At 39.8% G+C, this 26,628-nt stretch overlaps 1 protein-coding gene across 14 annotated transcripts in view; it reads left to right on the top strand.

Moving 5' to 3' along the window:
* LOC119147459 (6-phosphofructo-2-kinase/fructose-2,6-bisphosphatase 4) overlaps window positions 1-26,628 on the top strand; it is a 56,167-nt gene that overhangs the window by 25,149 nt on the left and 4,390 nt on the right. For 11 of the 14 annotated variants that reach the window (XM_037386484.1, XM_037386489.1, XM_037386488.1 and 8 more), the window contains 11 exons: window positions 5,389-5,485; window positions 7,712-7,778; window positions 10,044-10,118; window positions 11,020-11,076; window positions 11,406-11,527; window positions 13,257-13,464; window positions 14,059-14,205; window positions 14,776-14,880; window positions 16,546-16,675; window positions 17,044-17,106; window positions 20,241-20,305. In XM_037386484.1, coding sequence (XP_037242381.1) covers window positions 5,389-5,485; window positions 7,712-7,778; window positions 10,044-10,118; window positions 11,020-11,076; window positions 11,406-11,527; window positions 13,257-13,464; window positions 14,059-14,205; window positions 14,776-14,880; window positions 16,546-16,675; window positions 17,044-17,106; window positions 20,241-20,305 — 1,136 coding nt within the window. Of the gene's footprint in view, window positions 1-5,388; window positions 5,486-7,711; window positions 7,779-10,043; window positions 10,119-11,019; window positions 11,077-11,405; window positions 11,528-13,256; window positions 13,465-14,058; window positions 14,206-14,775; window positions 14,881-16,545; window positions 16,676-17,043; window positions 17,107-20,240; window positions 20,306-23,405; window positions 23,658-26,628 lie in introns of those variants that run through there. The other 3 variants (XM_037386481.1, XM_037386487.1, XM_037386482.1) reach the window with 2 other exon arrangements.

The following is a 26,628-nucleotide window of genomic DNA, read 5'->3' as shown; positions in this document are numbered from 1 at the left end:
TCCTGTTATTGTGTAACAAAAACAGCCAAAGACAGTGTATTTTGCTTTACTTCAGATAAGCTGAGAGCGATGTGCATTTTTGTCCAGCCAGCTGGACTATGTCTATGAGACCTTTTTTCAGCTAGCCAGTTATCCACAATTCCCCCGTTTTTATTTTGGGCGACGTAGGCTTGGTTGACCATTTTCAATAACAGCGTTTTAACACAGGAAAATACACAGCCAACTTATAAAATCTCAGTTCAGAAGTATAATTCCAGAAATACTTGAAAAATAAAGTTAGCTTGAAGCTTTAATTTAGATGCTCTTTCTGTTCCAGTGATATAAAAAGTTTAAAAAATTCAAAGGTAGTTTTAAAGTTCTGAACATGGACTAATGCAAGCTCAAAACCCAAAAAGAAACCAAACTGATGTTTGACTAGGAATATTTGCAAATATTTTAGTGGAAAATCCCTGACCATTAACAATTTTCTGTCCAAATAACAACTGCCCTTATGCAACCAACCAGTCCATACATTTTCTGAAGAATACCTCATTGATATCAAAGAATTAACAAAGGGAAAAAATTAGTTCTAAGCTATATACATTCATAAGTGGATTTTTCAATAGTTACATACAGATTTACACACTTAAGCCATAATGGCTTGTAGGTGATACACACAAGAAGAGTACGTTGCTTATCTGTCTGAATGTCTATGCTAAATTTGACAGCTATGCCACAAGCCAAGCCTACATGGTTGCTGTATATTATGCACGTTCCTTAACAAACAGAAGTATAATAGACAAATTCCCAAGATCTAGTCCCCAACCTAATTATATTATTTTGTAGCCAATTAAGGAAAATAACACAAATGTGCATATCTACATGTGCACACACCTTTTAGTTCAGAACCAATCTGTGATAAAAGGCCTTAGCCTTATGGCATCATTGAATCTTAACAAGTACAGTAATTAAAAATGCAGTCTTACTGTAAGTGCGATTTATGCTGACATTCCCTCAAATGCTACACGTGAGTATTTCTCACTCAACTGCCTCAAGTTAAAATAGTAGTATTTGTTAATATGTATTAAAAAATTATTAATTCTCTACAATAGCAGTTGACTTCCATAACACTATGTAAGCAAAAGAGGCTTAAGATGGGTTTTCTGAATACTAACAATTAATTTTAGACTGTCTAAACTCAGGTCTTGAAAGATTTCACTCTGCCAGACATAGAAACACTGTTGCACTCCAGTTGTGATAGCCCTTTTCCCAAGCTGTCACATGCACATCTCGCTCAAGCAACATTATTGTTAAAGTTTCTCTCTGCTACATAAAAGCATATTGCACTTGTATATGTAAAAGACAGCACCCTTACTTAGATTATTACCTTATTACCTCATAACTCTTAGTATACCTTGTATCTCTGATTTCATCACTTCAAAAATTCACCAGAAGCAGATAAAACCACAGCATCAGACTAAACTACACCTTAACTGCTGATTCAAATAAAGGCATTCTCTTCAGATATGCCTAATGCTTACAAATAATTTTGGCTGGTTTTGATCAAAAAACTATTATTACATAATGATCAAAAATAATAATCCCGTTTGCAAAATGCCTTTAAGCCAGCCTCCTAGTCCCAACCAATTTCCACATTCAGAATACTGCATAAATACAGAATACAGAATTATCTCCATCAAGGCAAAAAGGCTTCTCTTTAAGCACAGAGATGTTTGCTAGTTCAAGGCAGAAACCCATTTCTTGTAGGGGACATCTGAAGCTCTTTTTTTTTTTTTTTTTTTTTTTTTTTGTGGGTTTGTAATGAATTCCGTATTTTTCCTTGAGAAGCTTAAGCTGTTCCTCTTGTTTCAGGAGTGTTTCCAACTCTGATTTGTTGAATAGGTCCTTATTTCCAAAAATATCATACATTTCCTCCACTGTGATTTTATACGGCAGGTTCCGAATATAAAGGATCCGATTGACCTCTGGGGGCAGCCAGATGTTAGCTCGCTTGGCCGCTTGCATCGCCATGGTGCCGATCGGAGGGGGGTGGGGTGGGTGTGTGTGCAGCCTTGGAGAGAAACCGCAGCCGGGAAGGGGCCTGCCGGGCCGCGTGCCGCCACTCGCCGCTGCCGCGGGGGACCCGGATGCTATCCCATACGCTAATAACCCGGGTAATTCCTTTTTACAATCTATGTCCTGAACGCTCCGCTTTTCTAAAAAGCATATGAGCAAATTGTACGTCGCTTGTGTCTCCATACCTTCATCAGCGCTGTTGCAGCCTTTGCGAGACTTCGGCGACGCGTGGCCAGCGGGACCCTCTGTAGGTGCTCCCGGGCGCGGGAACTGTGCCCTTCCGCCTCCTGCGCTGCTTTCAGGACCGGTACCCGAATCTCCGTCGAACCGTGGCTCGCAGGTTCAGCCCTCTCTAGGGTCCCTGTTCGGGCGCCATTTGTCGTGACGGAGGGAAGACACAGTCGCTCAACATGAGTGATCAGCAGACTTCGTTTATTGTACCTTACAGTCACCTTTTATGCCTTGTTATAATTAGCTCATACGTATTACAAAAGTTAAGCTCATTATTGGTTAGTTGCCTAAATACCAAGCCCGCCCCTAGTTTCTCTTCTGTAGTTTTCTGTTCCCACCTGCAACATTCTTTTCCCACCGAAATCTTCCTGTTATTGTGTAACAAAAACAGCCAAAGACAGTGTATTTTGCTTTACTTCAGATAAGCTGAGGGCGATGTGCATTTTTGTCCAGCCAGCTGGACTATGTCTATGAGACCTTTTTTCAGCTAGCCAGTTATCCACAGTTAGGGAGGATACATTACATAATTTAAATCCAGCAAACCCTCAAACTATCGCTTGAGTTTTGACTGTTTTCACACAGTATAACCCTTCTGGTGAGCAGTAACAGATCTTTGGGGACTTCAGTTTTATCCATTTGGCTGAAACAGAATTAACGGTCTAAATAGGTTAGCCTATAAAGCTGATAAAATGTATGTTTTATTTATACTTCGTTGTGTTGAGCATTTGACTGTGTGAACTTTGAAAAGCAGGAATCCAGTATTGGATGACAAACAAGATACTGGCCACATATGGTTCATGTTTGGATGAATATATCCCAAATACAGTAAAATAGGTAGAGGTGGTCTGCTTCAGGTATAGGAAGAGTTCCGTGGGCTACTATGAGTAGCACATCAGAAAACACATGCACTTGTGCTTAATAAAAAATAGTGAGGGTGTTACTGCCTAATTTTTCAAAAGTATACAACATAAAGTTACCATATGAGCTTCTATCCCAGGTTGCTGGTTATGGTTTGTCTTTGTTAGAAAGGGTGACTTGGGATTTTCTTGGAAAACCACAGGTCCTTTACTGTTGTTTGTTGTCAGCGGTGCAGTTTTACTGAAGCTGAAATCAATTTAAAATACCTCGCTGACTGAGTGAATAGTTGACACATTGTTTAATGCTTCCAGTTGATTGGGACTGAATTGATACATTGTAAGTATCAATTAGGCCTAACATCTGTTATCCTTTGGCTCTTGATGTCTTAAAATTAGTGTGTGCTTAATATAGTGAGTATTCTTATTTTCTGAGACAGGTATTCTTATTTTCTGAGAAGCTGGAGAGTTCAGTAACAGAAAATGGAGGTGAATAGCCCAGGGCTGATGTTAGTTGAATCATTTGAGCCATCACTTCTGTGTTTTCTTTTATTCCTTCTAAAATCCTCTGTCATTTAGGATGTGAAATGGTTAAAAATACAAAGGACTTTTGTATGGGCTTTTTAAAGGAAATGAGGTCAATTGGATGCCTGAATAGAGCTGTGTTGCAATGTGGTTTTTAGATACTAAACTTTGGGAATCTTTTTTTAATAGTTCTGGCTGTGTGGTAGTTGTGATGCCAGTTAGCTTTGTGAAACTTCCGCAGGTGGGGATGCTAATAAAAAAGGCTGAACATTGTCCCACTAGATAGCACTTTTTCCTTTGCCATGCATGACCCTCTTGAAGTAACTATTCTTTCTTACAAAATTAATTAATTTTGATTTTTAAAGGGCTGTTGCCTGACAACACTGGCCATCTGAAATTCATCTTCTGTTTTTCTTACAAGTAGTCACCTTCTCATCTAGCCAGTGTGGGTAGTGCTCATTAAACCTTTCACAGAATAATCTGGATTGTACTATAATCCATGTCATACAGTTGACCACAAAAAAAAAATAACATTGTTGAATTCCAACAAAACTTATATTTTACTTCTTTATCCTCTGCTCCCAATCCCAACAGCAATCTATATATGACAGCTGATGGCTGAGATCTTTTATCCTATGTCTTTTTTTCTTAGCTACAACTCTGCAATTGCCTACTACTTCTTTTCCTCTTTCCAGAATTTAAGTCTGGCAAGTAGTTACACCTTGGCAGCTTCTCAAACAGAATACTTCATTTTGGTCTAATGTTAAAATAAAAAATGCTTTGCAGTTCAGCAGAGAAAACATGTAGGTCAGAAACAGCTTAAACATTAATTGCATTTCAGAGACCTACTTGCAGAGCTATTGAATTAAGTTTGTCAGGGAACAGTGTCATTGTCTGCTGTGTGGCAAAACAGAACCGCTTTGCCCTCATCCCCATATCTGATGTTGTGATGTGTGTCTGGCTGTAGACCTTGTCGATGGACCTTTGCCCAGAGAAGGAACAGTTTTCTTTGGCCACTGTTAAAGAGATCACAGTAAGATTATGTTCAATGCTTCTGCTGATTTTTTAAATGTGTGTGTGTAGGGTTTTTTTGTTTGATTGGTGGTTTTTTGGTTGGTGGTTTTTTTTTTTTTTGTTATAGCTTAAGCATTTTTTTAAAATAAATGAACAGGTATGTACTGATCATTAAGGAACTGAAATACTGGAGCAGTGTTCTGAAAAAATGTTTCCACAACTTGAATGTCAAGTTTTGTTTATCAAAAGCAAGACTGGTTCGTTTTATTCAGAGCTCTTCCTTGCTTAAATACGAGCTGGAAGTTTTGGCGGGTGCTGTCAAAATACTATTTCACTGCACATATACACAGAAGAAAAAATAGATTATTATTAGTTCTTTGTAGACTACTGACATAGACTTCCAACCACCCCTGCAAAAGAGGAAAGGAGTTTCTTTTTGTTGGTAGGCAAGAGGCACATTAGTATGGCCAAGTGACTCCATTGGAGCTACCAAGAGCCCAAATGTTCTTTTGCCATTTCCATGATTTGTTGTTTATACGCTTAAAAACAAACAATCCCCCCCCAAACACAGTAAGTAGTATGATACATTGATTTTATACATGGTAAATTATTTATCCTTGCAGGTAGTTGGATTTCAAAGCTGTCATAATTTTTGTCCTTTTTACTTGAATGTCATTCGTTCCCACTAATACTGGTTTCTTCTTGGCAGAATTTAATGTTGGTCAGTATCGTCGAGATTTGGTGAAAAAGTATAAATCTTTTGAATTCTTCCTGCCTGACAATGAAGAAGGATTGAAAATCAGGAAGTAAGTTTTGAATGTGTTTAGCTGCACAATGCTAATCGTATTGAAATGGTACTCTATGTAATTTGCTCTTAGAGACTTCTTTAAGTTGTATTTTTGTATGTTCAGGAAGACTCTTAAGAGACTGCTGTATAAAATGTCAAGAAAAAGAAGTTCTAGAGAAGGTTATTATTTTTATTACCTCTTCATAAGGTATCAGCTAATGGATGTGACTTTCTTCTGTCTAATTCCTAAAATGCCATTTTAGAGCTTTTTTTTTGATCATATAGAAGAAAAAAAACCCCATATAACTGCTTTTCTTTTTGGTTTGTGTACTGGAATTTTTTGCTTGGAGTACTTTGAACCTATTTGTTATTATCTGTTCAAATGAGTGGGAATGAAACACTATTGTTGTCTCCCTGACGTTGTCTTTTTGGCCACCATGCAGGTGCTTCATGCAGTCAATCAGTGCACTGCCTCAAAAATTGCCATGTTTTGCTAATGCTATGCAGGTGTGAACACCTGTGCCCAGATGAAGCACTTGAGAACTCCTGTCTTGTCTGGAAAGAGGCTTTGCTTTAATGTAGAAGAAAGACCTTGAGAAGAAAGGGGTAGATGAAGAGAAGGTCAGAGCAAGAGGGAGCTACCTCTTTCTTACAGAAGGTCAAATGGGAAGGTCTTTTATTTTCTTCACCATTCATTGTCCTTTTTACTATGTTCAGGAAAACATTTAAGAGTGTGCAGTATGAAATGAGAAGGAACAGAAGTGTGATTTGTTTAGGCTTTTTAAAATACAGAGTCTATTGTTCGTAATTGCTTCAGCTCGAGCATCACAAATGTCTGGACTTTCCTACTGTCTGCACTTTCTTTTGTGGCTGTCCCTCTGTGTTCTCTCTTCCCTTTCCCCTTTAGCAGCAACTGAGTGTTGCTAATGTCAAAGGAGAACAATTTACATGAGAATCTCCTAATCCTTCGGGACCAAAGAGCAGATATGAGGTGCATTAGTCTTGCAAGCCCCTACCTTTTGCTTGGAGGTAGAGCCAAACTGTTTAACGTGCTTCTGTGTCACATGTTAGACTAAATGGTGGAGAATGTAACATGAAATGGGCTGTGTGAGCTCATCTGCCTAGTTAGCAATGACTAAAGAGGGTATATATTTATTTAGTGAAGACTTGACTGATGCATCTGTTCCTGACATCTATTAACCATGCTAATGTGGAAATACTGTCAGGATTGAAAAGCCCTCATTTTTCTTTTAAGATAAGGCTGTGCGTGCAGAATTTGGCAAATGTAAGAGAAGAGTTATGCATTTCAGTCTGGAAGTCAGAGCAATAATGCATGGAAAGGCTGTTGAAATGGACAGGTTATTATGTTGGTACTGAAAAAGGCTGTACTCACTGGAAATAAATGGGTCTTTGTTCTGTGAGTAAATTGTGTACAGTGTTAATGTTGCCCTCCAGTATTGTTCATTGTGTTAGAGATCATGGTGGACTTTGAAGATAATACTAATGCTGGGGAGATAGAAAAGTTGCAAATGAATTTATTCTCCAGATTTAATACAAGTGTAAAGTATGGAGAGGTGGGGTTTTTTGGTATCTGTGTCATCAATGGTCTCCAGTACTAATTACATTGGGTTGGTGACTATAATGGGGTGTTATTTTCACCTCTTCCCTAATACATGATGCTAACTTTGTTTTGCCCTTGTTCTAACAAATTTTGTTAAAATAAGCTATTTTTACACAATAGTCAAAAAGAGAGGGAAGTAGATTACTGAAAAATAGTCGTCTTTCCACTTCAACTTAGGGCCACAAGATAAAAGCCTTAAGTTGTTTTATTTTTTCCCTCTTTGAGGATCCATTTAAGAAGCCAATATCTATGAATAGGTAATTGGGAAAAGAGAACAGTTTCAGGGATGATTCAGTGATGTTACTTTAGGTCAGTGAAAGTTTAATGGGGTCAGCAAAGTTGGTGGGTATTCTGTGGTGATGTATAGTTTTATCAGTCGCACAGAGGAGCACTAGCCAGGTCTTTTTTTTTTCCCAGACAGGTGGCTGTGACCACATTTCCTTAGTATAGCTTCATTGACCTCTGTTGGTTTTCCCATGTTTTGTGTGTGTGGGCTGATTAAAAAATACATGTTTTTGAGAGATACTATCTTAACATTTGCAGGGCACTTTAATCACAATGCAAAAGTGTGTTAATTAAATTACTTTAACTAGCATTTGAGTTTTACTCTTTTTCATTTTTAAGACGGTGTGCCTTAGCAGCGCTGAATGACGTCCGACAGTACCTCAGTGAAGAAAACGGGCACGTGGCTGTAAGTTTCTTGTTGGAAGACACATTCTTAAGATGCTTCCCTACAAACTGGGTGTCTGCTGGATTAATATACAGCCCAAGTAATTCTGGTGTCTCTTCAGTATATCAGTTTTGGTTTTTTTCTTTGGGAGTTATATGTTAGATCTGCAGTGAAAGGATTACTTAAGTTCAGGGAGATGATGCCATATTAAGCAGCCACGTTTGTGATTTGAGGGGTTAAATTTCTGAGTGGGGTAGCACCCAGAAAAATGTCCCCCTTCTCTCCGCTGTACATAATGTACTGTATAATGTACACATCTGCTTTGGTTGCACTTGTGTTTCCATTTGATAGTCTGGTGTTTCAAGTGAAAGGTAAAGACTGAACAGAAAGCATCCTGGCTGTTGCTTGGCAGTTGTGTTACTGACATGGGAAATCTCTGAAGAGAGCAGGAGAAACTCAAGAGTAAATTGTTACAAATCTGAGTATTTAATAACGGGATGCAAAACATCAGCTCTTCAACTATTGATGTTGCATATTCACATTAATTTGCATAACATTGTTTTTCTTAAGACTGCTGACACAACTCTTGGGTTTTCATTAGCTAATCAGGGAAAACCATTCTATAGTTACAAGTTTTACTGGGGACATGAGGTAAACTTTGTATTGTGGTAAACTTCATACTAGGGTAAAACACTGGTGTGTTCAGAGCTAAACATAAGTTCTTAGAAAAATGTCTGCATGTATCTTGTAATTCATGGACAGGATTTACAAGTCTTGCAGATCTTCCACCCTTTAAAAGCTTACACTTACATTTTGAATACCATATTGATTGCAGCATCTTTTGTGTGGTATAAGTTCACTAAAGAACTATTGTAGTGAGTTTGCATGGTAAGGTTTTGGTAGTGGGGGGCTACAGGGGTGGCTTCTGTGGGAAGATGCGAGATGCTTCCCCCATGTCCAATGTTGATGCCAGCTGGCTCCAAGATGGACCCACCACGGGCCAAGGCCGAGCCTGGGTAGCACCTCTGGGACAGCACATTTAAGAAGGGGGAAAAAAAAGTCTGTGCCAGCAGAAGAGAGGAGTGAGATTATGTGAGAGAAGACACCCAGGTCAGTGAAGAAGGAGAAGGAGAGGAGGTGCTCCAGGTGCTGGAGCAGAGATTCCCCTGGAGCCTGTGGTGAAGGCTGTGGTGAGGCGGGCTGTCCCCCTCAGCCCACGGAGGTTAACAGTGCAGCAGTTACCTACCTGCAGCCCGGGGAGGACCCCACGCCAGAGCAGGTGGGTGCCTGGAGGAGGCTGTGACCCGTGGGAGGCCCGCACTGAAGCTGGTTCTCTGGAGAACTGGTAGACCTGTGCAGAGAAAAGCCCATGCTGAAGCGCGCTTGCTGGGCGGGACTTGTGACCCTGCAGGGACCCACTGCTGGAGCAGTCTGTTCCTGAAGGATTGCCCCGTGGGAGACACTATGGGAGGGACCCATGCTGGAGCAGTTCATGAAGAACTGCAGCCCATGGGAAGGACTCTTATTGGTGAAGTTCATGGAGAACTGTCTTCTGTGGGAGGGACCCCACACTGGAGCAGGGACAGAGTGCGAGGAACCTCCCCCTGAGGAGGAAGGAGTGGCAGAGACAGCCTGTGATGAGCTGACCTCAGCTACCATTCCCCATCCCCCTGTGCTGCTGGTGGGGAGGAGGTAGAGAATTCGGGAAGGAAGTTTAGCCCATGAAGAAGGGAGGGGTGGGGGGAAGGTGTTATTTGTGATTTGAATGGTAATAAATTAAACTAATTTTCCCCAAGTCAAGTCTGTTTTGCCCATGACAGTAATTGCTGAGTGACCTCAACCCATGAGCCTTTCATTGTATTTTTTCTCCTGTCTGATTGAGGGAGTGATAGAGTGGCTTTGGTGGGCACTTGGTATTCAGCCAGGGTCAAATCACCAGAATTGTGCATTAGTATGCAATGCTGATACAGGCCAGGAGGAAGATTCTGTCCTGTATTATGTGTTAGACTGAAATTCTGGTTGCTTCTTCCAAGTAGTGTTCTGCTGGTAGTGCTTTCAAAATATTACTCTTTTTTTAGTATTTAGAAAATCATGTGCGTAAAGTAGGAATGTCTTGTGTTTTCTTGTTGAACATGTTGACATAGAGGGAAGGAGAAGTGTTTTCGTTGCTTTCCTTCACACTGAGGGATTTGAACCCTTATTTTTTTTGTTAGTAACGCAGTGCTTTTCACAAGCTGTGATGCTTTTTTAATTCCTTTCTCTCTTCCCCACCATAATTACTCCTAGGTCTTTGATGCTACAAACACAACTCGAGAACGTAGAGAAACTATCTACAAATTTGGTGAAGAAAATGGATATAAAGTGAGTCAAAGTTTCAAGCTAACACCTGAGCAAGTAAGGCAGTGATAGTTTTGCTCTTACCTGTATTCTTGAGTTAAGAAGTGCACTAACATAAGCCACGTCCTTCCTAGATGTTTAGTCAATACTACGTTTTGCATTCTCAAGCATTGTTTGTGATTAAAAGTCACCCAGTCCTCATTTTTCTTAGTTTTAATGTTTATACTCTTTGAAGTTAATCTCTTTTATGCTATGGCTTCAATTCTGTCATCTGGGGCCTGCAGTTCTGAGTATACTGTCAGCCAGAATTATTTAAAATATGGTTCTTAGTGCAGTTCAGGATTTTGCTGCAGAAACACATAGGGAATTCTGTGTTAGTTCTGTACAAACTAAAAACTTTCCATGGCTTTCTGCCTTTTGTACAGGATTGTTTTGTGTTTAGCTGTTCTCCGGTAATCTTTCATTTCCTCTAAACTTGCTTCTCCATAAATCTTTGAGAGAGCAAAACACAAACCTCTTTTCCAGTGAGGCTACTCCATTCATTGAAAGACTTCTAAATTACTATTTCAGAAACAGTAGTTACTGTTTGTGTGGCTGAACTTGCATCCTCTGCATTTACTTTTTCCTCTTCTATCATAAATTTTTCTCGCTGCAAAATTTTTCCCCTTAGAAGCACTGTTGCGGGAATGAGTATAGAGCATGATGCTTTAGGGAATGGTAAGCCAACAACTGCCGATGAGAGGGTCTGGAGAAACCTTCTGAGTAAATGGAGGGAAGTTTAACGTTTGGCTGTTGAAAAGGGGTTAGCATGGAAGTGAGCACCATAGTGCTCGTGTGTGTTAGTCTCCAGAGGTGTTTTAATGCATCTTCTCTCTTCCCCTCTTCCTTCCTTCCTTCTGTATGTGACTTCCCATTTGGACTGAAGACATTTTTTGTTGAGTCAGTATGCGTAGATCCAGAGGTCATTGCTGCAAACATTGTGGTGAGTATAGCAAAGTTTGCTTTAAGTCAAGAGGTTAAAGTAGCTCAGTATTTTCAGAAGTACATTATAAGAACTTCCAGTAGCAAAAAACACATTAGCTCCCATTAATGGAACATTTCATTTATTTTCCTGTCCATGTGTATAGTAACTTAGAAGTTTAATTCTATAAAGAATAGCTCTTTCCGCTTTACATATATTGTAATTAACAACCGGAAAGTAAGCTTCTGTGTTGTGTTCTCACCCTTCCTATTTCTTTAAGCTTTTAAGCTTTAAGCTGTTAAAAAGGGAAAGAAACTTATGTACTGCTGTCATATGGTTATTTTAAACAGCAAGTGAAGCTGGGTAGTCCTGACTATGTTGATTGTAGTAATGATGAAGCAACAGAAGACTTCATGAAAAGAATAGAGTGCTACAAGAACTCATATGAGACACTAGATGAAACTCTTGACAAGTAAGTGGTGAAATAATACTGTGATCACAAGTGGGTTATTATAAGATGTTTCCTTAGGGGATGGAGCATCCTGTATTGGGGGCTAGGGCTTTCTAGTCATGTTTTTTTAACTGCTTGAGCTCCCTTTCCTTTGGCAAATTAGAGAAAATTGACTCTGGGTGTACTGCCTGGAAACTTGTTTGCTTGAGGAAAATTGGCTAACAAATCTACTCTGGGATAATATTCTTTTTGATTTTTCCCACTTGGAGAATGGTATTGTTCTTCTGGGATAGAACCAGCATTTAGAATTTTTTCCAGACTTGCTGTAGCGGTTGGTTGTTATTTGGTTTTTCAGTATGTAGAGGAGATCAGATTGTTGACATGGCTAAGATCAATTTTGACCACATCAATCTTAAAAATGTGACTTCTAAATTTATTTATTTGTGCTTGCAAATTATTCTGCAGATGCAGGGCTGTGAGAAACTTTGAGGTAGATTATTTGCCCTCATGCCAAAGCATTCATCTGTTTCTCATTCACTTTCAACAGCTGAAAGTAAAGTAGGGATGAACCATGTGAGGAGGAGCCCTGTTTTTCTTGCTAGAGTCCAGCATTTCAGTGTGCGATTTTGAGCTGCACTCATACCAGGTGCTCTTGGTTTGTTTCAGGACAAGTGCTATGGAGAAGGCTGTGCTGTGTTTTAGTGTAATTGCATGTAAGCAGCGTGAAGCTGATTCAATCAGATCAGTTCATGCATATAATTTCTGTGATGGACCTAATGGATGTGCCTGGGTGAAATAGTAATGATTAACTCCAAAGAATGCTATCAGAGATGAGGTGATGATGCTTGCTTCTCATCACCTCGATTTGGTTTTATTACAAGTTTTTTTTGTTTTATTGTGGTGTGATGCATATCTAGAAACCAATAGTGGTTATTTTCAGTTATTAGACTTTCTTCCTCCTCCATACTATTATATAGTGTATATATATGTATGAAATTATAGCTCAGATGAGAAGGGATAAGCCGTGAACATTTGCAATTATAACCTGTCTGATGCTGAGAGAAGGTAGTGGTGAGGTAAATTACAGTACTGTAATTGTGTCCCTGTCCATGGCAGGCATGGGGGTTAGAATTAGGTGATCTTTAAGGTCCCTTCCAAGCCAAACCAATCTGATTCTACTGTTAATAAATAGTTGTTGACAGAGCGGCTGAGAAAACATCTTGCTTCAGGCTAGTCCCTGAGGCTTCTGCTGCTGTAGTTTTTCTGGAAGATTTAACTGAGGGGGGTAAATAGTGGCCTTGTCTTTTGGCCCCTGGGTGCAATCGGACAAATACTTGCTGTGGGGGAAGTGTTTGTAACCTGGAGAAAAATAACCTGGTATCATAAAATACCTGGATATCTTATTGAAGCTACCAAAGTTCAATGACTGCATTGAATCTTCCTTTCAGTGGGAGGACAGTAGTTTTCCAAGGATGGAATCTAGATTTGAGAGACAAAGTGCAAGTAAAGGGAACAGAAAAGAAAGTGATGTGAGCAGCTTACATGTGAAAGGAATAGAGTTCATCCTGTACCTTTGTTTGTTTTTGCAGTTTGTTGGGACTAATGCATATTATGTGGGTAATTGAGGGTTTGCTTATTGCTTTGGCTTGTTGCCCCTTTGTTTTATAATGAGAAAGAGGCTGGGAAGATTGTGGTACATGCTAACACAAGCTGTGGAATCCTGCATAATTTTTTTGTTTGCTTGTGAAAGGGATCTTTCTTATATTAAAATTATGGATGTCGGAAGGAGTTACCTTGTGAACAGAGTAATGGATCACATTCAGAGCCGGATTGTCTACTACCTCATGAATATCCATGTGACTCCTCGATCAATCTACCTCTGTCGACATGGAGAAAGTGAACTCAATCTGAAAGGGAGAATAGGAGGAGATCCTGGACTGTCTGTCAGGGGGAAAGAAGTACGTACCTCCTGCACAAGTGTGACTGCATTTTGTGTGTATCTATGCATGTGTGCAGTTTGTTCTGTGTAGTTACAGCTTTCTTCCTCTACACCTTTTTCCTCTTAATATATTTAAGAGGGATTTTTTTAGTTGCGTAGGTGGGTAGTGGAAACTGGATGGACACACTTTGTGTGTTGTGATTTTTTTATGTGCTCTGTTAGCTATCTGTCATTCTGTGGTTGAAATTCCTTTTTATGCTACACCACAAAGCAGTTATCAAGAGGGCTTTATTTTTTGACTGTATTTTTGTAAAATGCTGACTTGTTGGATAATTGGGAAGGTTCACAAGTTAAAGCTGAAAGGAAAATTCATGGAGGTAAAGATGAACTAAAGAAGGAACTGCAGGAAACTTGTGTTTTCCTTGTACTCCTTTCCTTTCCTGTCCCTCTTGCCTTAATGGATGGAATATATTGTATTTTTTAGCAGAAACTTTGACAGAGCCTTTTGGAAAAGTTGTAATGAGTTTACAAAGGCTAGAGCCTGTGTGTTCCAAATTGAGTGCAATGTGTTGGCTCTGAGCCTTCATCCATTGTCTCATGGTTTTTCTTTCAGTTTGCCAAAAGCTTGGCACAATTTATTAATGAACAGAATATCAAAGATCTGAAAGTTTGGACCAGCCAGATGAAAAGGACAATTCAGACTGCTGAAGCCTTGGGAGTGCCTTATGAGCAGTGGAAGGTTTTGAATGAGATTGATGCAGTAAGTTCTTCTTTTCTAAATGTCTAGTAAGTTGCTTTGTTTGCTAGGGATGAAAGTTGTACTTAATTTTGTAATGATAGGCCTTTTATGGGATAGAAAGTAATTTAAGCTTCTTCTAGGGGCTGGAAAAGTTGTTGGTTCCTGTTCACAAGGCGAAATATTTTGTTACATTTTGCCATAATTAATTTAGTCTTGGTTATTCTTTCCCAGTAAAACATTCCCTTGTAGAAGCCACAATGATATGAAATTTTTGGTAGGTGGGTGTTGCTAGTTGGCACTTTCCAACTGCACCTGTAACACATAAGCAGGTGCAATAGATGAAATATGACCTTGCTTATTGGCCTTGCTTGCCCATGTGTGTAACTTCATTTGTGTAGGAATTTAATGATTCCTTGTAACCACATCCAGCTGAGTGTCCTGTTCATCACAATGTGAGAATTTTGTCATTAAGTGTCAGAGTAACAAAATACAATTGTTAAGGGTTGTTTATGTACGACTTTATTTAAGAGTGAGAGCTGCTTTTTACACCACTGAAAATACATGCCTTTAAATTATTTTTATTACCTGTAGGGAGTGTGTGAAGAAATGACATACGAAGAAATACAGGAAAATTACCCGCTTGAATTTGCACTGAGAGACCAAGACAAATACAGATACAGATACCCTAAAGGAGAGGTAGGCTAATTTTTCTCTCTTAACATGAAGGCTTCCTTGTCTGTTTGAATACAGGCCTTTTAGGAAAGATTTTTTTTTTTTTTTTTTTTAAATAATAAAAAGGTTCCTTTCTCCAGGGGAAAGCACACAGGAGCTTGCAGGGATTGAGCACAGGCCATTTAATTTGATTCAGGGCTTGAAAAATAAAACAATAGATTTAGAAAAACAATTGAGAGTTTTGATCTTGTGGGCATCGTTTCTATGCTGGTCCTGCAGTGATAAAGCAGGAAAAATGATTGCAAGGCTTGAAACTATTGCATATGCAAACATACTGCCAAGATTGCCTTTTTCTATTCATCCTGCTGTAGATAATGTCTGTTCTGCATGCAGTTCTGGCTGAAATGCTAGGGAAATCTGTAGCCACATTGGTGTTTTCACTTTAATAAACTCCTTGCCTCTGGGAAGATAACTTGTTGACAGCCTTTCTAAAGCAAACCCATTACAGTGCAGCAATTAACAGATGGTCACACGGTCTGTCTGTGGGTGCTAAAGGCTTAGGATTCAGGGCAGCAGGGTGGAGGAGTAATTGGACCAGCTGCTAAGATGTTTGCATCAGGAGGAAGCGGTGCTCTGTGGTCTTCTTTCCTCGGCAGTCAGGAGTAATCACCACGCTAAGAGCAGCTTGTGGTAAGAGCAGTGTTCTTGGTGGATGTGACCCCTCTCTTACTAATGAGGCAGTCATTAAGCTGCAAATTTCTCCCAATCCATTTGGACAAGGAGTGTTTGTTTTCCAAACTGATGTCATCCTCTAGGATGGTGACAAACATTTCAAACTCCTTCATTGCCTCGGGGTGATTAGTTGATCTCAGTCATTTGTCAAAGAGGGTTTCTCCACCCCTGGTACCAGTCACAGGGGTTTATACAGCCTCACTGGAGACTGCTGGGCTGCTCTGGCCAAGGCCTCCATCGGTAGTGCTGCTTTCCCTGCCTGCCTTGAGTGAGGGCTTTCTGCTCTGCTCATACCTTGCCCTCTCCTGTGTTCTCTGCACACCGGCTTTACTGTGCATGTGAAGAATAACTTAAGCATGCCCATGCAGAAATCCTGCTGTCTACCTGCAGCACCAGATTCACTGTGTGCGTGCTGTGCAGGACAGGTTGCAAGAGAAATCTGGCCTCGTTGTTTGTGGCTTTTAGTGGGATGGTGGTTGCTATTACCAGGCCGGTTCATCAAGCCCATAGTTTGTTTTCAAAGGGCAGCCTGAACAAGTCAGGTTTTGTGAACTCCTTGTATGCGGACAGTGGGCTGGGCTTCACAGATACTTGCTTGGAAGAGAGATGCTTTTGAAGACAAGGTATGGAAAATAATGTGTGAGACTAACCTGTACATTTGCAGATGCTGTGAATTCAATTCTAGGGATTTTGTGGAAGTTCTTGATCATAGTGACTGATTTAATTAATAAAGCTTTTCCATGAGGGAGGTTAGTTTTGTTATATGTATGCTCTTTGATAGTCTAGAAGACCTGGACTGTGTTCTTAATTTAAGGAAAATCATTACTACATTATTTGTGCACAAATACAATGTTGAGAAGATGACTAATCTGAAAGTAAGATCCACTGTATATATCTGTACTGTTCAAAGAGTTTTTCCCTTTTTAATGTGCTGTGTAATTTCTCCTCCCTGCTCAGTCCTATGAAGACCTTGTTCAGAGACTGGAGCCAGTAATTATGGAACTTGAAAGGCAGGAAAATGTGCTTGTCATATGTCACCAAGCTGTCATGCGCTGTTTGCTGGCATATTTTCTTGACAAGCCTGCAGGTAGGTCTTCCTTGATACAAGTGGTCTATTTTTGAAAACTTACTGATCAAGGTTCCAAACAGTAAATTCTAACCATTGCCTTTATCATCAGAAGGTGGTTTGCTAGGCCAGTATGCAATTGCAATTCTTTTGTATTTGACCCAGATGTGAAACCTTGCTAGTTGATTTTTATTGAGCTGCTCCTCATCTGAAATACTGTAATGTTTGTTTTTAGCTCTGTTTGAATAGCATCTCTGTTGCATGCTTGGGAAGAAGACAGATGTACTGTCAGATAAAAAGACAATTAAGTGGCTGACTTGTAACATAATGTAAAAGGTAGTGTTCATGTAATCTGTATTTCATATGAAATTTGTTGTTCAATTTTGCAGAACAACTGCCTTACCTGAAGTGCCCGCTGCATACCGTCTTAAAGCTAACCCCGGTGGCTTATGGTAAGTAGTATTAAGAATATGTAAGTCCAGCTGTACTGTCCAGAGTCATCAGTAAAGTTTGTGAAGCATTTAAATTAAAACACGGGTTTTATTTATTTTGCTTTGAAGTATAACTGAACAATTAGGTTCGACATTGCATGTATGCCTGCACAGCTTTGCAAGAATCAATGAATGCTTTGCTTTACGTTTGCTTTGCATTATGCCAGAAAATACATACATATTGGTGAAGGCCTGAAACTTCTAGTGACTGTGACTACTAGTGGACAACTTTCTTCTCTACTCAGTTCATATGCTATTTCCCTAATTCTTCTGGCAAATCCATACTGTTTACACGTGTCTGGTATAGTAAGATTTCAGCTTTTACTGACATATTTGATGGTATTGCTTTTTAGAAGACAAGCAGATTTACATAGGTTTATCATCTTACAAAAGATCTTCCCCTTCCCCTTATATAACTTTATTCTCTTTTCCTGTAGTGTTTTTTTTCATGGACCTTCACACTACCATATGAATTTAGGTCATCTGTTGTTGCTGGCATTAGTTTGTCAGCAGCCATTATCACTGCTTAGCTCAGGGGCTTTAACTTGAGATTTGCTGCTTAGCTAGCTTGTGGGGTGTGGAGTTATGGGTTGTGACATGTACTTCTTGGGTTTTAGGCTCATTGCTAATTAAGTTTTGTGTGTGTTTCAACCTCGGCTTGACATGTGCCTCCTGTTAATTTTCTTTAAGTGACGACTTAATTATATCTTCTGATATCTCATCACACTTCAGAAGATTAGTTTACAAAGAGAACTGCACAGTTTATGAGGAAGTGGATTGCCAAAAAATGCTAGCTGAGTTATCAGAAATGCAAAGCTATCTTTGATGATCAGCTTTGAAAACCAGCAGTCTAGCCCTGTGCTTTGGTTTTTGTTAGGTTTCAAAGAAAGCTGAGACAAGTACTAGCTGTTACACTGGGAAATCTGTCTGAAGAGATTTTTGTCACATAATTGCAATGTCCTCCTACAGTAAGAAAGAACCGTCTATGCTTTGGTGACATCTGCTGTTCTAGCCTTGCATGACAGGCTGGAGTTTTGAAAATTTAGAACAGTTGAAACTTCTTGGTTTTTAAACTGGATTCTCTTGACTTGCTAGTCTCAGCCTGATTCTACAGAGAGGGGTTTTTTTGGGGGTTGCTTTTGGGGTTGGTTTTTTTTGGTTTGTGTTTTTGGGTTTGTGTTTTTTTGTTTTTTTTTTTTAATAGTGGGAAATCAGGTGACTGCTCATACATTTTTAAGAGGGCCTGCATGTTTGCAGTGTTTGCTCACACACTAAATGAGGAAGGAAAAGTGGTCTGAAATAATTGTCCTTATCCTTAAAGTGTTTGATATATCTGATTAGCACATTTCAGTCAACCTACTTTTTGGAATTTGACTATCTGAAAATACAAGGGTCGTGTAAACTATTTATACATATTCATCTATAGCATTATTTCAAGTTGATGTATTGCTTGGTTCATGGGAGGCAGGATGCAGGCTCAAACACTGTGTGTTTAATACCTTTCAGCCAATCCTGTTCTGGGGTAACACTCCCTTAGGTGTTTGCTATTCCTGGCATTTGAAGGTAGCATCATTCCCACCCCAAGTGTCTGATCTTTAGTAGGGGAACATCTGTTATGGCCTGACAGTTGGATTAGGATAAATTAGACTTTTTTTACCCAAAAATCCAGTGTAGCAGTGGTCTGTGTGGGAGCACACAGGGAAGAGAAAATGCATCTTGCTGTAGGTATGAACTTGCACATAAGTAATTAAAAATGAGCTGGGAACGTGCTCTTTGTAGTTACTATGGAGTAACTCTTGTCAGTTTATTTTTAAGTTTTCCATATGATACTTTTTTCAGGTCTTCAACTCGGCTAGTAGTAGGGACTGAGAGGACTCTGTGGCAGTGTCTGCTGTGTAACCAGTCCTTAGTAACGGCCATCGTCAGGAATCAGAGCTGTTTTTTGCTTGGTCTCAAGGGTCACAGTGGATTTGTGAACAGAAGGATGACTAGGGTACTCTTCCAGTAGGAGATGTGTGTTTTTACCCCTTAAAATCTGTTTTCTGCTTGACTATTTCTGCAAGTGCTGGCCCTCCTGCAGTCCTCACAGTGTTTGTGATAAATGGAGTTTCTCAGAAAAGACTTCCCTAAGGGAAGGCAAATATTTGCCTTACTATTTATATATATATAAATTTTTTTTTTTTTAAAGTGCAGTGGTTTTTTAAGAAAAGAGTAAAATCACCTTTTCCTGTCATGTAATAATTCTGTGGAATGTCTAACAACTTCAGGAAATAAGTGAGAGCAAAATCTGAAAAGCTATTTGTGATAGAGCATGGACTCTGGTATATTAGAGGAATTTGCCTATTAATGTTGTGTGGGGTAGTGGTAGCTTATAAAAGTCACATTCAGATGAGATAAGACAGTGTTTGGCAGACATTGCTTAAAATGGCGTGACCACAGTGTGTTGAGTAATATTAAGTGGGTCAGTTTGTACTACCTGAGTAATAGTTTCTTTGACTGTTTACTTTTTCTTGTTTCTCTGGAGTTCTCCATTTTTGGGTGAAAAGAAGTTCCTTTTCAGGAGTCAACGTTAAGGTTCCATTTAGCTCGGAGTTAAAACTGCTTTGCACATGTAGAGGAATGGGGGTTGCTAGCAGCACACAGTGTACCTTCTCGTAATCATTTTCCTGTTCTAATAAATGAAAGCAACGTTTATCTTCTGTATTACAATGAAATTCTGTGAAGTGTAGGATGTTTAAAAGTCAAAAAAAGTTACAAGAAAGAACTTCCTGACTGAATGTTGTGGTTGTTCATGTATGTTTAAAAATGAGAATTTGTTTCAAAATTTATTTGTTTAATAATAAATTATTATTATTGTTGGAAAATAATAATAAAGCCAAGATGAGAATAGGAGATGGATTATCAGATTGAGAATAATGTTCATCCTGGTGGAATAGATTCATTTCATTAGCTTTAGCCGTTCAGAATCTGAGAAATTCTACTATAAATCAGAAGGGGAAGTGCATAACCTTCACCAAGTCAAAATTAGATTGCATCTTTACTGGAACTTCGTTTTTAATGCAGACCAATTCTGAAAATGTGTTCTCTATCAACAGGATGTAAAGTAGAATCTATATTTCTGAATGTTGAAGCTGTAAACACACACAGAGATAAACCCGAGGTAAGAATATTTTTCAAATCGGAGAACTTGATATAATATACAAGCTGAACTGATTTCCACTGTCCTTGTGATTAGAAATGCTATGATAACTCAGCTGAACATATTTATTTTTACATTTCAAGCTTTACTACTGGTTTGCTGTTGAGGGGAGAAAGCCGTCCTTTTTATTGAGCAAATTTATCTTACATACAAGCTTTAGCTGAAGTAGTTTATCTTCAAAAAATGAATGAGAGTTTGAAGGTATGGTGTCAGTCTAAAAACTGACTGTATAAACACTGTATAAACTGTAAAAAAACCCACTGTATAAAGTTCTTCCAGGCTTTGTCATTCAGCAGAAGTAGGGCGCAGTCAAAAAGTACGTTGTTATGAATGCCACGTTTAATTTGGAAAGAGTAAATAATGAAAGCATCAGCTTTTTATCACTGTGATCGTTGTTGTATGAAAAAGAGGAATTGATGGTGCCACCTGTGTTTTAAGCCAAAGCTGGAGAGAAAGACTAGATCTTGGGATACAACAGAACAACTGGGGAAAAGGAAATTGAGTGTATTTGTAAAATGTAAGTGGAGATAAGATGTCAGACCACAGCAGCTTCGTACTCTCCCTGTGTCAGGCCCATGGTTCTGTGTGCTTCTAGCATTGACATGAGCTTACGTTGATTCTGCTGCATTATGGAAGGTTACATAAAATGTGTCATGATTAAAGATTTCTGGTTCCCTTGTAGACCCCTGTGCTAATGCTACTCGTTATGGTGCTGATTCCTTGCTGCAGTTATGAGCCATACCTACTGGTGAATTAAAAGTCAATTTGATAACGTGAGAAAAAAGGGCCATTTGTGGTGGTTTTCAGATCAGTGGTTTATGGTGAAAATGAATATAGTGATAAAGTGTGGTTTTATGTGTGTGTTCAGTAAGGCATATGACACAGAATGCCTTACTTGTATGAGGGTACATGTTTGTGGCAGTTGTGCAGAATGCATGCTGGAGGGGTCTGCAGAGAAGTTTTGCTTTAATGACTTGGGCTTTTGGAGTTCTGAAAATACTGACTTTTGGTCATTCATAGCCAAGACATTTCTATTAGATAGTTGTGTTTCATATTTCCTCTCTCTTTCCCTCTCTTCTTTGTTGTTCTGCTTTACTACTTTTGTATCTTTGGTTAGGTTCAGGAAATCCATTCTGTTTTCACAGTGCATAAAAGGTGTGGGAGAAGCCCGGTTAAAAGAAATGAGGATGTCTTCAAGCAGGTGTTATGTTATCCATGTTAAACAGTGTAGACCAATTGAGCATCTTTAGTTTGGCTGATAAAATATTGGTGCTGAATTTATAGCTTGCTAAAGTGTCTTAGGAATTGCTGTTGGAAGTGCCACTTCTCTAACTGAAGATGTTTGTCAAGGGGAAAGCTCTGCCTGAATCAAGTGACTCCTAATATGTTTAGCAAGTGACATGGCCATAGTGATGTCAGGGTTGGGTGGCTGTATTTCAGGTGGATGTAAAGCATCATAAGGTAGTTGCATTGCAGTGGACACAAAGACATGAAAATGTTTAATTTGGACAGAAATAGAGTTAATTAATTTTTAAAGAAGCAGCAGATGCTTTTTTGTTTAAAAAAACCCCACTTTTATCCATCTGCCCCTAGAGAAACCCAGACCGGTGAAGTATGGGGGATGATACACTATTCGTTTAGTCTGTCTGCATTTAAATGCTGCTCAGAGGACTATGAAAATTTCAAAAGCTTTCATTTACATCACATACGAAAAATTTGAAAACTTCCTTTTGCAGAAGTAGTTAAATAGTCCATTGAAGTCAAAGCATTTAAATAAGAATAGTAGACTCCTTTTTGGCTTCAGCTGAAATCATCTATTTTCACAGTGTAGAAATGCAGGGTAAGCACTGGAGTATTTGTTTATGGTATGTGTAAACAACACTGTGTGATGATGATTTGTCTGAAGTGGAATGAAGCCTTGTGTTTGTCAGCATTGAAGTGGTTTACGTTCCTGACTTTTTCAAATGGAGGAGTCAATAGTCTTTTTACTGAAAATAATTCAGGGGAATTACTTTAGCTGTTGCTTGGGTCACCTCTTTGGGCCAGAAAACAAGCACTGAGGTAAACTGTCTACTTTGCACTTCTGTCTTAGTGAATGACAGATACAGAGTTTGCTTGCAGCAAGAAACCCAGCTCTCCTTTTTGATTTTGTTGGGTGGAGGGTGAGAGGGAGATGTTGGTGAAAGGTGAATTTGCTTTCCGCAGTGTAAAACAAGGTAAGACTCATGAAGCCCATCAGCACAAAGTTTGAAGAATTGGCAATTATTTGGCCTAACGTGGGCCAAATCTTAGATCAAGATCTTGTAAGGAACTTCAGAACAGTTTATCATAGTCTTCTTTCTTGGTAGAAGGGAGAATACTAATGGCATGGTCTTTGGGACTTGTGTGAGCTGGTGCAGTGGCAGGCCTGATTCCTGAGCCGGGTTCCACACCACTGCAGTCAAAGCTGTGCTTCCTAGCACAAGGGTTTGGCTGTGCTGGTGTTTTGGATTGGTGTTTTGATAATTTGCTGCATTGAATGTCATTTTGTTTTTCTACACCCTCTGCCAAATGAAGTGAGATGTAGTTGATGTGGTCAGTCTTGAATGGTTAAGGTGTCTGGGAGGATATTTTTCTGTTTTGTCAGGGTTGGTACATTGCCTATAACACAAACAAATTATTGAAGTTTTCCCTTGGGAAAGATGTATATGGCATAGTTCAGCAAAGCACTGAAAGTTGCTTAATGGGTAGATGTGTATGTGCTTCTGAAGGGCATATTTAAGCGGATTCCTGCTTGGGTCTGTAAAAGGCTTCCTCCTAAACATGAACGACTTGAGCTTTTTGGTAATACTATCAGCATGGGATCACTGATTACTACAAACATGTTTTCCTGCTGTCTGGTTCTGGTACAGCAATCAGCTGTCAGTCTGCTGCATTCTCGGGGGGGTGTGTGGGTTAAAAAAAACACCTCTGCTTTTAAGTAAATGCAGCTGTGTACTTCTGGAGGAATCTGATTGGTATTTTTTGTTGCCCTTACTGCTGCATGATGAATATTCTCCTCTGTATTTTTATTATTATACAGAATGTAGACATTTCCAGACCTCCCGAGGATGCTCTTGTAACAGTCCCTGCTCATCAGTGAATCCTGTGTGCTGATCAACTATCAAACTTGGGGTGCTGTTTTCATCCTATTACTTCAAAATAAATTTAAAAACTAATCATTCCAATCACTTTGAAATAAAAAAGCCCCACCCAAACCCAACAACTCAAAACCTAAACCAAATGTCTGTAGATGTCAAATGTCAAATCACAATAAAACTATTTCACTGGTTAATTTATTGTGGATGAGTTATCAGACATTGATCGGCTGTCACTGGAATGCTGGTTTTGTAAATTGCTGTAATTTAAAGATCCTGCAGCATTAAGTTTTGCTGAAACAGCCAGCAATCGTTTAATGTTAGTTGCAGTGTGTTTCTTTATGGAAGCCACAAAACACAACATCCTGTGTGAGATAAGAAAAAGCTGAAGTTTGTTTTCTAGGCACAAGTATTCTCTATTTCATGCCCCTGGGAGTGATTGGACTGCTATGTAGCATAAAATAACAATCTATAGTTCCTGCAAGACCTTAATCCTGCTGATCCATAGCACTAGTGCTCTAGATGTGCTAATTAATGATGTGCTGTTTGAAGAGGGTACCAAGTTTTCACTTAGTTCCAGAACAATTATTCAAGGCCAAGAATGTGTATAAATGTTTTTAATATATGGCTTTGCTTAACAGCTGTTCTGCATTAACTAGGCTTTAGGGTTTGCCCACTGGCAGGAGTTATTTTAAATTTCCTCTTCCTGCTTCTTGTTACGGACGTGGGTAACTGTCTACTTAGCACTTCTTTCTTAGTGAATGACAGATACAGAGTTTGCTTGTAGCAAGAAACCCAGCTCTCCTTTTTGATTTTGTTGGGGAGAGGGGGAGAGGGAGTTGTTAGTGAAAGGTGAATTTGCTTTCCGCAGTGTAAAACAAGGTAAGACTCATGAAGCCCATCAGCACAAAGTTTGAAGAACTGGCAATTATTTGGCCTAACGTGGGCCAAATCTTAGATCAGGATCTTGTAAGGAACTTCAGAACAGTTTATCATAGTCTTCTTTCTTGGTAGAAGGGAGAATACTTCTCTGCTGTAACTTCTCTGCTCTGTAAATACAAGCATTTACAGCCCTGCTGTGTATGATTTGTACGCAGATTTTATCTAGGTTACCATAAGCAGTGCTGACTATTTCATAATGCGGAAGCAGAGTTAGCCTGATGATTTTGTAGCTGGGTTGTGACTTCAGTAGGTGTGAGATCTCAAACCAGCAGGGTATGCATCCTAAACTGAACTGTGGTAAGACCTGTGGCAGGCTGGAGAAGGCTGCAGCTTGTTTGAGATGTGACATGCCTTGGTTCCTTTCTCTGTGATGCTATGGTGGGCAAAATGACGGAGTGGGAGGCATCTGTGCCATCGAAGCAGCTTTGTTTAGGTAGCGTTGAGTCTGGGAAAGGCAGAAAATCACTTGCGTCCTGGAACTGTTTTCTGAGGGGGTCTTTTAGCCTTGAAAGTAAGCAAGAGTGGCATGTTTTGGAAGGCTTTTATATGTTGGGTTTCTCAGGTGGTATGTTTTTCCAAAACTGGGATTTTGGAAAAAAAGTGTTACATATCTGCACTTCTAAAATTACACTGAAGTTTTCAGTGTAATTTGAAATGTCTGATACAACCAAATTACCTCCTGGCCAGAGAGCTTTCTGCTGTACTGCTTGGTATATTTAATTAAACCAGTGTCCCAGGGGGAACCCAGATTATGTTCCTTTCTCTATTGTGGCCATGATGTGGGAGCGTTTTGTCACTTTTCCATGTTTAATTGCCCCAGTCTCACTGTGAAAAATGCCACAGACAAGGAGGTCTGAGCCTGCTGTATGCAGTGAGCGTGGTTGCTTTTATCTGACAGTTTAGATGATGTTCCCGAGAGGTTGCAGAGACGCTTGGGCTGTCGGAGGAAATGGAGGGGGAAGATGGAAGGGGCAGGAACTTGGCCAGAGAGGAAAGCCAGGCTTGCCTTCTCTGTGGCTGGTGGAGGTGTAGAGAGGGAGACGGCAGAGGTGCCCAGGACCCTCCACCCTGCCAGCTGCTGCCAGCCAGCCCAATTGCCTGGGGCTGCAGCTGGGTGGTGTTCTCTTTACTGAGTGTGATGTTCATTGTGCTGGTGTATGTAATGGAGTGAAGTGGATATTTAAAAGCAGTTTTGTGCTTAAAGGGGTCTCCTATTACAGCAGAATTGCTTAATAGTTCTCTCTGGCGTTTTTCTTATTAAATGAAGGGCCTGATGCTGGGTGTGAAGCAGCAGCAAGTTTGTTGTACATCTTGCTGAGGGAAAGCTGTCTGGTAAGAGTATTGGATTGTTTATATTGTGCTGTTTATTTCTCTATTTAGGCCTGTGCTGGTTCTTTCCCTTAGAGGCTCCTCCTCTTCCCTAGACGAGCCTTCCTGCAAAATCTTTCTGTTTTGCTGTGAAGACAGCATGTAGCTAATAAGCTGAAATGGCAGGCTCTATCCTCTTTGAAAACCCACAGCACTTGGTTTCTGGGGGAGGCTCTGTTCTGTAGGGAAAAAAATGTACAAACCAGGGAGGAGTATAATGAGGAGAGGAAAAACAGTGGTGAAAGAGTGTATTTGAGTTAATCTGTGTGTTTTGAGGCTTTCCAGAGAGGTCCAGCTGTGTGCTGAGCTGCCTCAGGGAGCAGGCGGTGGAAGCAGTGAGCCCCTGTCCGGGCTGACTGAGGGGGAGCCTGTATATCTTGGTAGAAGTGGTATTTTAAAAATGCGTGGTGTTTTTATTTCCACTCCTGTGTTTCCTGGCCTCTCTGGACTATGTTGCTGCTGGTGCATTGCAGTGGCAGTGCTGTTCCCCGGACGGTAGTTTTGTCCCGGGTGCGCTTTGGTAAGGTGGTGCTGAACAGTTGCAGGGACACATTTTGGTCCCAAAAGTGAGGCTAAAACCTTGGTTTGCCTTTCTAAGCAACAGCACTGTTCTCATTGCACAGCTTTTCTCTCTTGATGCCCATGGCTATTTTGGAAAGTGGGTACAATCCCAGCTGCCGCCATCTCATCTAATGTGATTTCTACAGTAGGAATCCATTTACCATTAATGAGGCTATTAGTCTTTTTCTAAGCCTCAGTTGTCTGACCTTGCAGTTAGCTATTCTGTTTCTCTGCTAAGCCCTAGAGTGTGTTTATTAGTGTTTATCCCAGACAGGTTTTTCTTTCTTCGGTGTGACA

This window comes from Falco rusticolus, chromosome 4, assembly GCF_015220075.1.
Source record: "Falco rusticolus isolate bFalRus1 chromosome 4, bFalRus1.pri, whole genome shotgun sequence".
In the NCBI taxonomy this organism is placed as follows: Eukaryota; Metazoa; Chordata; class Aves; order Falconiformes; family Falconidae; genus Falco; species Falco rusticolus.
Note: the sequence above shows the minus strand (reverse complement) of the source record. Positions and strands in the feature narration are given on the sequence as shown.